The sequence below is a fragment of the Rhincodon typus genome, unplaced genomic scaffold (assembly GCF_021869965.1).
Source record: "Rhincodon typus isolate 14 unplaced genomic scaffold, sRhiTyp1.1 hic_rhity00003956, whole genome shotgun sequence".
Classification (NCBI taxonomy): domain Eukaryota; kingdom Metazoa; phylum Chordata; class Chondrichthyes; order Orectolobiformes; family Rhincodontidae; genus Rhincodon; species Rhincodon typus.
The window spans coordinates 2,367-14,486 of NW_025969594.1; the positions used below are offsets into that span (position 1 = coordinate 2,367).

Below are 12,120 nucleotides of genomic sequence, written 5' to 3' on the forward strand. Positions count from 1 at the left end.
GTAGCGCAAGGACTTTTAATGAATGACATTTTGTTTTCCTACACACAAAGTGCTCAAAGTGATGAGAAAGAGAGAGAGGAACTTGAGAGGCTAAAGCAGGAAAGTGGATGTGAGGAATGTTGGATCAGTTACAATCCTATAGAATGGCAGAACAGGCTCAAGGGGCTGAATGGCCTCCTCCTGTCCTTGTCTCTTATGGTGTTACGGCCTTAATCCAAGGCACCAGCCTAATGGTCAGAATGTGTCACTACATTGTGACAGTGGACTTAACCATAATGTATAATAAATATAGACATAGCAGTTCACAATGGGAAATATGCAAACCATTTAAAAATCTCAGCAAGAAAGGCTTGCGGACCAGAGGTCAGCATCCTGTGCACAAATATATTGTATGAAAATGTTGTTATTTCTAATCAACATCTTTCCATTTTACAGGAGATGGCAAATTCTGTCTATCTGGTGATGGAGGTGAGTTATGTAGGGGGTCCTGGCTACTTTGGGGGATAAATGTCATGAATTATTGCTCCAAGGCTAACGTCTGCCTAGCCTAGGTGCCTTGTTGTGTGTTTAGAATCATAGAATCCCTAAGGTGTGGAACAAGATCATTTGGCCCATTGAGTCTGCACCGACCCTCTGAAAAGCATCCCACCCAGACTCACTCCCCTAGCCTATCCTTGTAACCCTGCATTCCCCATGGCTAATCCACCCTAACCTGCACATCTCTGGACTGTGGGAGGAAACCAGAGCACCCGGAGGAAACCCACACAGACACGGGGAGAATGTGTAAACTCCACACAGACAGTTGCCCAAGGCTGGGTTTGAACCTGGGTCCCTGGCACTATGAGGTAGCAGTGCTAACCGCTGTGCTAACCGCTGAGCCACCGTGCCATCCCAAACAGCAGCATTCAAGAACAGACACTCCTTGGGTCCATGGCAATGAGGGAGGTGGGGTAGGGAGCTGGGGAGTGCATGGACTTCTCCCGAATATCCATGACACATTCCGTAACCCTCAGCCTCAGTAATGTCACCAGACACTGCTTTACTGTTAAATGTGATTTCGGGTTCTGAGCGAACAGTGCCTCTCAGCAGCTGAGATACTGATTACCCACTGGGTCTGCTCCAAGCACTCCACTTTCACATGATGCTGATAAACAATGTTAGATTGGGATAACCACAGAATAGTACGATTGAACCTATGTGTTTTTGTCTTTTCCAGTACTGTAATGGTGGCGACCTTGCTGACTACCTCCATTGTAAGTCTACAATAAAGGTCACTTCACTAGAGTGACAGGAAATGATCATGGCTGTACAGATGGTTACATCTGGCTGTATTTGCTCAGGACAGTGGATTCGAGTTCACCGTGAGGTTGACTGATCGCCTTAGGAATAGGACAAAACAGAACAAAGACTTTTCCTGCCATCCTGCTGTCTCAAATCACTTTAACAGCCAATGAAGTACTTCTGGACTTGCTGTTGTAATGTAGGAAATGAGCACAGCAAGCTCCCATAGACAGCAAAAGTGGGCTGTGCAGGGGGTGGTGTTCCCATGTGCCTGCTACCCTCGTCCTTCTGGATGGTAGAGGCTCAAATCATGGATTGAAATGAGACAGCAAACCACAAGTTTCCCTCCAAGCCCCTCACCATTCTGACTTGGAAATACACCGCTGTTCTTTCAGTGTTGCAGGGTCAGAATCCTGGAATTCACCCCCTAAGGGCATTGTGTTATCCCTGCACCCCAACGACTGCGGTAGTTCGAGAGGGCAACTCATCGGCACCTTCTCAGGCATAATTAGGGACGGCTGATAAATGCTGGCCAGCCTGAGCATCTGACCCAAACACTACTGTCTCTTCAATCACATCTACACTTTGCAACTTGCAGTAAGGCACTGCATAGTGATCCAACTGATCCTTCCTCTCCCTCTGAATCTAACTGAAATCTCAGCTCACACCAAACACGAGTTTTCAAATTCATACTAGATCCTATTTTAAGGACCGTGTAAAAGACATTAATTCACTGGATTTCTTGTCTGTCCCTGGCTGCCTTCTTGAATCATTTCCTGTTGGTAGACCCGCAATGCACTGAAGGAGGTAATTCCAGGATTTTGACCCAGTGATGCTGAAGGAACAGCGATATATTTCCAAGTCAGGATGGTGAATGGCTTGGAAGGGAACTTGCAGGGAGTGGCAGTCACATGTATTTGCTGTCCTTCAAGATAGATGTGTTCAGGGGTTTGGAACATGCTGTTGAAGGAAAGAAATTTATGCAGCACATCTTGTAGAGGACACGCTGCTGCTACTGAGCGTCGGTGGTGGAGGGAGTGGATGTTTGTGGATGTAGTGCCAATCAAGCGGGGGCTGCTTTGTCCTGGATGGTGTCAAGCTTCTTGAATGTTGTTGGAGCTGCCCTCATCCAGGCAAGTGGGGAGTATTCCATCATACTCCTGACTTGTGCTTTGTAAATGGTGGACAGGCTTTGGGGAGTCAGGAGGTGAGTTACTCATCACACCATTCCCAGAGTCTGACTTGTTACCACGGTATTTATATGGCTGGTCCAGTTGAGTTGCTGGTCAGAGGTGATATCCAGGGCTTTGGTAATGGGGGATTCAGCCATGGGAATGCTATTGAGTGTCTAATGGTTAAACTCTCTCCTAGAGACCATTGCCTTGCACCTGTACATAGTAAATGTTACTTGTCTCTGATAAAAATTGAAGAATCGCTTTGTGCGTTAGGACATTTAAGGTGGTGGCAGGAGATTAATGCAGAGAAAATGCTCTGTGCTGGGGTGTGTGAGGAGTCTGCTTTAGAGTTTGGTGATTACAAGTTGCTATTTTAGCCTAAAGCAACTTTAAATGCCCTAGTTGCAAAGGGGATGGTTGGTACAGACATGCTAATAGGATTAGAGGGTGTGATGTGGAAGCTGAGCACAGTACAATCCCAGAGCACAATGCAGTCTATCCCAGTGATTCATTTCAGCTGCTGTGAATTGATGAGCGTGTTTCCCCACTGGCATGGACACAGCTTAAGTGCCTGACATTGTGTTTCCTTTCCAGCGAAGGGGACCCTCAGTGAGGACACCATCCGACTGTTCCTGCAGCAGATAGCTGGTGCCATGAAGATGTTGCACAGCAAGGGGGTCATCCATCGTGACCTGAAGCCCCAGAACATCCTGCTATCTTGCACGGGAGGCCGTAAATCCAATCCCAACAATATCCGGATCAAGATAGGTGAGAGTCCCACGCGGTCATGTTCACCTCCACAGGCATCTCATGGTGCGGGTCAGCAGTGATCTGCAACTTGCTACGCTCCCTACAGTTCGAGATTGCAAGGACAAAACCCAAGTACAGCCCAAGTGAACTCACAATTCACCAACTGTCTCTTTGGCATATTTTACATTTTGCTGAAATCCCGCGCACTATAAGTCAGTATTTTGATGCTCAGTTTCTAAGTCTGAGCCCTCCCTGCCCATATCTAACTTGCACCAAATTCCATTCACTCACTGTATCAGTGAGGTCTGGCTCAGAGGCAACTCAATCCTACAATTCCCATCCACGTTTTCCACTCCCTCCGTGGCCTGTCACCTCGTTTCCCCCCCCTCCCCCATTTCTGTTACCTCCCACAACCCTTTGAGATCTCCGCAGTTCTCTAAGCCTGGCCTCTTGCGTACTTGATTTTTATCCTCCCAGCTATCAGCGACCGTGCCTTCAGCTGCCTGAGCTCTAGCACTCTCTCCTGGAGCCTCTCTACCTTCCCTTCTCCAAGAGTGTCCTCCTGGATCCTCTCATATCTCCAGAGGGGCCAGAATATTGACACTGCAGTGAAACGTTTTGTGGCATTTTTACTAAGTTAACGGCGCTACAGAAATGCAAACTGACCTTCTTTCCCAGCTTGTCTGAAATCTGTCTGTGAATGTTGTTACTTCCCTTGCCATATTGAATGTTGATTGAAAGAAGAATGCTTAGAATATGAAGAGTATTGATGGAAGGCTGCATTTCTGTGTGTGACGATATAAACAGAAGACGACTTGTAAATAATCAGAACCAACCAGTTTTGGGGCAGATTCAATTAAAGCTGTGAGTTTCGCTTCAGCCAATGAGAAATTTTGCTTCTTTTCGGAACGAGAAGCCAGTTTTCTGCCTGAAACTTAGAAGTTGCCAAGAAATGGAAGTGTGATAGCTTCCACTCCTGCTCTTAGTATTTTCCTTGGCATGGTTACTCAATCAAGTGGTTCTTTCTGCTGGAGAGAACCTTGCTGTCCTTCTCTGACACTGTGTTCCTCAAGATTAGGAACCCCTGCTCTTTGAGGAAAAGCAAATTAATCCAGCACATTGATGAGAGTTTTAACATCATCTCATTTCCTTCCTCGCCACTTCACACATCTCCCCTCACCCAACTGAGCTTTTCACCCCTCTGACTGCCTGATGCTGGAGGGGTTACAGTCAATGTATCAGTTACCCCCATCCTCCACACTGTTTGTTGCTCACCCCCTCGATCATGCCTTCTCTCTGAACAGAACTCTCCCAGTGATATCACTGAAGACACAGACAGGTTGCTGAAGCTGTTTGTCTTCCATTCATCAGAGCAAAAGCAAAACTGCCAAATTTCACAGGGAGCACCAATTTATACGAGGGGAGAGAAAGGCTGCAGATTGCTTTGATAAGTCAATATTAATTGGCTGAAATACTGCAATGGTGGCATCAGCAGGAAAATATAGATTCCAGGGCAGGACTCTCTCCCTGGACTGTGTCACCAACTGCAGGACTCTCTCCTCAGACTGTGTGTCACTGAATATTGGATACTCTTCCATCTGCTTCACCATCTGTCATTGTGGGGTTATGAACCCACACTCTCTATATTCTTCGTCCAGCGACATAAACCACTGTGCCACCATTAACCTCCCTATGCACTCAGTTTATTTTCTTTTGGATGTGGTATCGCAAACAACGGAACCAGCTTTTTCCCATCGCCAGGTCACCTGTGGTCATTTTCATTTATTAACCACCTACAATAAATCCCCCGTGTTTTTCAATCGTGCAAACCCCATTAAGGGCAATGCCGACTATCAAAGGGGAGGGAGAGGTCAGGAGGGGGCTAAATCAAACCCCACCCAGTTCATCAATAAAAGATTAACCCCAATCCCTGCTTACCTACCTGCTCCATAACACTGGGGGCAGTTAGCTGGACGGTAGGTTTGCCATGCAGTGTGATGCCAATAGAAGAGGGTTCAATTCCCATGCCACTTCCCCTTTTCAAGGTGTGATGACCCTCAGGTTAAACCACCACCAGTCATCTCTCTGACTCTGAGAGAGCAGTCGCATGGCCTGGTAGGATTATGGTCCCTTTGCCTTCAATACTAACCCTACATACGTGGCATAGTGGTAATGTCTGTACTTCTGGACTAGGTGTCCCGGGTTCTGTCTCTCTCTTGCACACGCACACACACACGCGCGCACACACACATGCGCGCACACACACACAAACATACTCCCACCTGATCAGAAGTCCTCCTGTCCTCCCCAATACTTGAGAAGTGGAATCCCCCCCAGTGAAAAGGAAGAGGAGAGCCAGTTTTTTAATGCCACGGCGATTTTGCAACTTGTTTTTTTCTCATTCTCACAACTTTGCGCATGAGGTGAAACGTCACACGACTCCAGAGCAGTCCAAAGGATTTGCTGGTGATCACTTCATGATGATAACAATTAATCCAAATGACTTTACCATTCGCTTCCAATTGAAAGAAATTATTGCCTTGATAACACTGTTTTCTAAACATACAGCTTTGTATTACTTGGTTGATAGACTGTTGCAATGTTTGAATTGCAAACACAATGCAGGCTTGCTTTGGCAATAATACTCACTCCTTACACCCCCCTCACAGCTGACTTTGGCTTCGCTCGCTATTTACAGACCAACATGTTAGCAGCAACGTTGTGTGGATCCCCCATGTATATGGTGAGTACCGTCCTGAGGGATTTCTCAGTTGGTTTGTTCTTGATGTTTGGTCGTCGAGTAATTAATTTGCTGGTCTTGTCATCCAGAGAATGTGCCTTTCAATCTCACCACAACAGTTTGAGATTTTTAGTTTCAAAGCATGGGAAGATATTGAAAGAAAAGTTTTAGCCAAAAGAACTAAAAGCAGAAGTTGCTGGAGAAACTCAGCAGGTCTGGCAGCATCTGTGGAGGGAAAGCAGAGATAATGTTTTGGTCCAGTGACTCACTTAACAAAGTCTTTACATCCATAGAAAGAGAAATAGAATTAATGTTTGTTAAGTGAGTCACTGGACTGGAAATATTGACTGTGCTTTCTCTCTGCAGATGCTGCCAGATCTGTTGAGTTTCTCCAGCGTTTTCAGAATCTGCAGGATTTTGCTTTGATTACAGCTAAAAGAGAAACAAGTTAAAGAAATTTGTTAGCTTTCCCGAACATTCACTGATGGCCCATGAGATAGAAAGACTTTCATTTACATGCTGCCGCAAAGTAGTTTGCAAACATTTGAATTGCTTTTTGATGTGCTGTCATTGTTGTAATGTAAGAAGTGCAGCACTCAGTTTACACACAGTGAGATCCCATGTGATCATTGGATAAATAAACGCAGATTTCCCAGATACAGAGACAACAAGGTGCAGAGCTGGATGAACACAGCAGGCCAAGCAGCATCATAGGAGCAGGAAGGCTGACGTTTCGGGCCTACACTTGGTTTAAAGGGAAGGTGGCTCAGCGATATCTCCTAATGGCAACCAGGCATCATCAATAAATTCTGGCCTTGCCAGCAATGCCCACATCCCTGGTATGAATTGTAAATAAACAGTAATTGGGCTGGGGCTACTGAGTGTGGAACACCTTGATGGCACTGAAAACACAGGAATGGCTGAAATAATAATACCTCATCCTGTTCCCACCTACTAGTCTGATCAGTGAGTTATCAGTGCCATGTCTTGGGAAGTTTGGGAAAACACAGCCTGTAGATTTTATTTTATTATTCCTTCATGGGTTGAGGACATCACTGGCTAGGCCCAGCATTTATTGCCCACCTCGGTTTAGAATTCCTCGGAGCTGCCTTCTCTACATCTCCCATCCCAGGGGAGTGTGTCTGTTTGATTGTTGTCCCATGTACTGAGTTACAGTGAAAAGTGTTGTTTGGCAGATCGTATCATACATAGTGCATCTTTGTGTGTCATGTGTATCAGCATTTAGTCAATAAGACAATCAGAGAAAGGAACAGAGGAGACCATTCAGCCACCTGAACCTGCTCCACCATTCAATAGGATCATGACTGGTAGAAGGGAAGCAGGCCATTCAGCCCATCAGGTCTGCACTGACCCTCTGAACAGCATCCTAGCCTGCACATCTTTGGACTGTAGGAGGAAACCGGAGCACCTGGAGGAAACCCACACAGACACAAGGAGAACATGCAAACTCCACTTTCAGTCGCCCAAGGGTAGGATCAATCCCTGGCACTGTGAGGCAGCAGTGCTAACCCCTGAGCCACAACTTGACCTGATGTGGCACTTCTCAGTATCTATGCCATGATATGCATTGTTGTAAAAACCCAACTGGGTCGCTAATGACCTTCAGGGAAGGAAATCTGCTGTCTTTACCCAGTCTGGCCTACATGTGACTCCAGGCCCACGGTGTAATGTGGTTGACTCTTAACTGCCCTATGGAATGACCCTGGCAAGCCACTCACTTGAAGGGTAATTAGAGATAGGCTACAAACACTGGCCTTGCCAGAGATGTCCACGTCCTGGAACAGAATGAAGGGGTAAAGAAGTGAGAATACATTGTTGTGACACAGTTAGTGAAAAACAAACATCAACATTTCTGATGCAACTCTGTCATTGCAGACACAATGAAAACTGTCCAGGAAGCAAATAGTTTAATCTTCTACTCAAGTTGTGAATCATGGAGGAGTGTGCTCTGGCTGATGTAACTCTTCCTCAGATACTGTAACAGGTCATTATGAATCATTAGGAAAACATCAGCTGGCCTTGTTTACCAGTTTAAACACACAAACCACTGATTAGACAACAAAACTGTGCGGGGGCAGTGGATCAGTGAGGTGTACATCTGTGAGGGCCCTGCTCTCCCTCGTGCGTTCAGTCTGTAAGCATACGCATTTCGCCTGCGCCTATCGTGACCTCCTCCCAAGGTGCTTTACTTCAAACAAAATAATTTTAATTTTCTTTGGTTGCCGTGACTGTTGTAGAAAATGCAGCAGCTGACTTTCAGAAAGAAAGACCCATAACCAGCAACGTGAGACATTTTGGATTTCCGTTACCCGATTGTGCATTTCCGATTTTTGGTCTACACTGGCCCAGCTCTGGATGTAAAATAATGCCCTCGCACTCCTGATTGGTTCACCCTGGATATTTTCCAACTAACCTGTTCAGAGGTGTTATGACATAATTCCAGAGTAGGTGAGGCTTGCATATGGGCCTCCCTGTCCAGAGATAGGGACACTGCCACTGCGCCACAACAGCCTCCTCTATCCACCTGAGCAAATCTTTCTAAATGTTTAAACAAGCTGAATCAATTACCTTATGATCTGTAGCTACATCCCCATCAACTGCAGTGGTTCAAGAAGGCAGCTCACCACCACTTTCTCAAGGGGGCAACTAGGGACGGACAATAAATGCTGGACCAGCTAGTGATGCCCATGTCCCAGGAATGAATCTTTGTCAAAACACAATCATCCCATCACTTCCTAAATTCAAGGGAATACACTCCAAATTTGCCTAACCCACTAATTTGACACTTTTTGAAGCTTGTGTAATCTCTTGGTGGTATTGAGCTTCATTCCCTCCAGGACTCAAAGGCCATAGATACTGGACACTGTTTGACTTCTCACAACTTACAGTCGACAGATTTTTGTTGGAGAAGAGTAAAGAGGGTGAACAAAGTTGAGATGACTGACCATCAAAATGAACGGCAGTGCAGGCTCAAAGGGGCCAAATGGCCTGCTCCCGCTGCAGTTGGTCCTTTCAATGCCGTAACTAGGCTCCCATTTATTCCACTTCTCTTCCATCCACCCCATTTCTGTGTCCACAACTAAGCAATTTTTCTGAAGAAATCGGGATTACCAGTGTGTTTTTGGTGAAGTCACAATTCTAACTTTCAACTATTCAATCCGGAGATGAGGGGGTTTGTTTTATGAAGAGAGATTGAGCAGTTTAGGCCCATACTCACTAGAGTTTAGAAAGACGAGAGGAGATCTAATTGAGGCGAAAAAGATGCTAAAGAATATTGACAAAGTAGGTGTAGAGAGTACGTTTCCTCGTGTGGGACAATCTGGAACGAGAGATTATAGCTTTAGGATAAGGAGAGGCAGATCTAAAACAGAGATGGGGACAAATTAATTCTCTCAAAGGGTCATGAATCTGTAGAATTCATTACCCCAGAGTGCAAGTGAAATGAAGGAGGAGATACACAGGTTTTTAATTGGTAATGGTTTGAAGGGTTATAGGGAATGGGAAAGAAAGTGGAGTTGAGGCCTAGATGAGATCAATCATAATTGTATTAAATGTTGGAGCAGGCTCGAGGGGCTGAATGGCCTACTCCTGCTCCTAGTTCTTACATTTTTCATGATCTTAACTCTTGTCTGGCCTTTGGTCACCAGGCCCCAGAAGTCATCATGTCCCAACATTACGATGCTAAGGCAGACCTGTGGAGTATTGGAACCATTGTATACCAGTGCCTGACTGGCAAAGCCCCTTTCCAGGTAAGCTCTCCTCCCGCTCCTCACCACCACCTTTGTTTTGTTGGACACATGGGGCTGGGCTCAAGTTGCCAACTCTCCTGGATTGCCCTGGAGTGTCTAAAAATCAAACGTTAATCCAAGGGGTGTTGCTACACAGGGAGAAAATCTGAAAGGCACATTAAAAATATATCCTTCCAAAAAGATTCTTTGAACACTTTTTGCTTTGAAATTCTGAAAATACTGCGGGGGCACTAACACTGTTTGTTGAACAGTCAAGCATCATCCAATCAGGTAACAATAAGGCCATTGACTTCCTAATTGGTTGGGAAGGTGAAGATGGACAGGTTGGAGAACTAGTTGGATTTGTGAGGCCAGGGCAGTTAGAGACAGAAGGTAATGTGATGACCATCTCCAGGAATATGTTGAACAAGAGTTTGGCAACACTATGGCTGACACTTCAACTGCAAAACCTCCAAAGATGCTTAAAGTATTCACCTGCCTTTTCTATTTCTGAGTGATCAAAGGTTCCCTGAGGCAATGCAATGGATTGTAGAAATACAAGTTCTTAAATAATCAGTGACAGGTACATTTCCTGGACTACGGGAGAAAGAAAATCTTGCATTTATGTAGCGCCTTAAGTAGCCTTGTGATGTCCTAGAGTACTTTACATTCAAAGAAGTACTTTTTGACTTGTGGCTACCATGGAAAGCAGCTTCTAATTTGTTGTGGTCTTATTTAGATGATTAGAATTTTTTTTGAACAACAGAGGGAGGAAGTAAGAGAAAGAATCTGTGAACTGCCCACTGATGGCTGACTTGGAGACAGTAAGGACCGCAGATGCTGGAAGCTAGACTCAATAAATGTGGAGCTGGAGGAGCACAGCAGGTCAGATAGCATCTGGGGATCAGAGAAGTCAACGTCTCCTCTATTTCGGGGAGACCAAACACAGACTCAGGGACCGGTTTGGGGAGCATCTGTGCTCTGCACACATCAACTAACCTGACCTTCCAGTTGCCATCCACTTTAACTCACCCTCCCACTCCCCTGGTGACATGTCCATCCTTGGCCTCCTCCACTGTAACAGTGAGGCCAAACGTAAACTGGAGGAACTACTAAGGTTTTGGAGGAACTACACCTGATACTTCACTTTGGGAGCTTATAGCCCAATGGCCTCAATATTGACTTCACCAGCTTCAAAATCTCTCTTCCCCCAACCTGTCCATCATCTGACTCACCTGTCCACTCCACCCTTCCCATTAACCAGCCACAATAACCCTCTACCTGCATTCACCTATCTCCATCTCATCTACCCTCCCTCCAGCCCCACCCCCTCCCTCTTTACTTCTGGGTTTCCCCCCCACCCCGGTCCTGACAAAGGGTTTCAGCCCGAAATGTTGACTTTCCTGCTCCACTGATCACTGTGTGTGCTGTTCACTGATATTGCCCATTCCAGCGCCTTTGCTATTACTACTCATTATTCTAACAATGTGAGAGGGGGGCAGGAGTAGGGGTTTTTTTGGCGAAGTTAAGAGCTATGCAGTTAGCTGCTGACTGTGTCACTGAGAGAGGAAGTAAATTTAATTGGTCTTGTTTACAATGAGTTTGCTGAAACTTGTTTAGGTTCTCTCTCTAGGCAAAGAGAGTGGTATGACTCAGTTTGAATAGGCCAGCCCTGTGACTTAAAAATATTTTGAAAGCAGCAAACTGTAACGCTTTTCCTTCAGTCAGGGCTCCTGCATTTAATATTCATTTTATTCATTTAATAAAATGCCACTTGCGTCAAACAGAGTGAGAACCGTTAAGAGACTCTCAAAGCCGAAAGATGGCGAGGCGCCACGTCAGAAAGAAAAAAATCTCATACCCACTAATCATCAGAAAGATCATGGGTTCAAGTCCCACCTGTGCAGAAATCCTAGGGAATACTGAGGGAGTGTTGCCCCAGGTGAGATGTTAAACTGAGGCCACACCTTCCCTTTGGGGTGCATATGATATAGACTGTGTCGTTGGGGTGAATATTGTAAAGGCTGTGTCGTTTTATTTTTCTGCATTTTCAATTGTGAACTGAAATGAGAAAAGAACTGCTTTAAAACAAAGGATTGCTGCATGCTTTGAGAGAAGAAACCTGACAGTGTAAGCACTCCTTATACAGCTGCTTGTTCGAGCTGTGGTTAAAGTGTGGTTTGCAGACAAACTGGAGTCAAGGGGTTGGATGCAGATGGAACCTTAGTTGGTACAATTAGCTGATTGGATGAATGATGAGGTATCGATGACAAAGGCCCTCTCCCTGCCAGTAACTATGTGATTGGCTACAAGGTACCTGAATGGCTTGAGCCTGTGTACAAAGGAGAAGCTATTGGATTCCCTCAAGTTCAGGACCTCTCTCTGTTCGCTGCAGTGTAAACCTGAAGGAAGGTTGTTTATTCTT

General features: G+C 45.5%; 1 protein-coding gene across 1 annotated transcript; it reads left to right on the forward strand.

Annotated features, from left to right (window-relative positions):
• Positions 1-435: 435 nt before the first annotated feature.
• On the forward strand, positions 436-9,830 carry LOC125481864 (serine/threonine-protein kinase ULK1-like; the record flags this gene model as incomplete). Its single annotated transcript, XM_048593792.1, has 5 exons — positions 436-468; positions 1,217-1,253; positions 3,051-3,224; positions 5,876-5,949; positions 9,615-9,830. Coding segments are annotated over 5 exons (534 nt in total), but the record flags the coding sequence as incomplete, so codon positions are not given.
• Between the last annotated feature and the right edge of the window lie 2,290 nt (positions 9,831-12,120).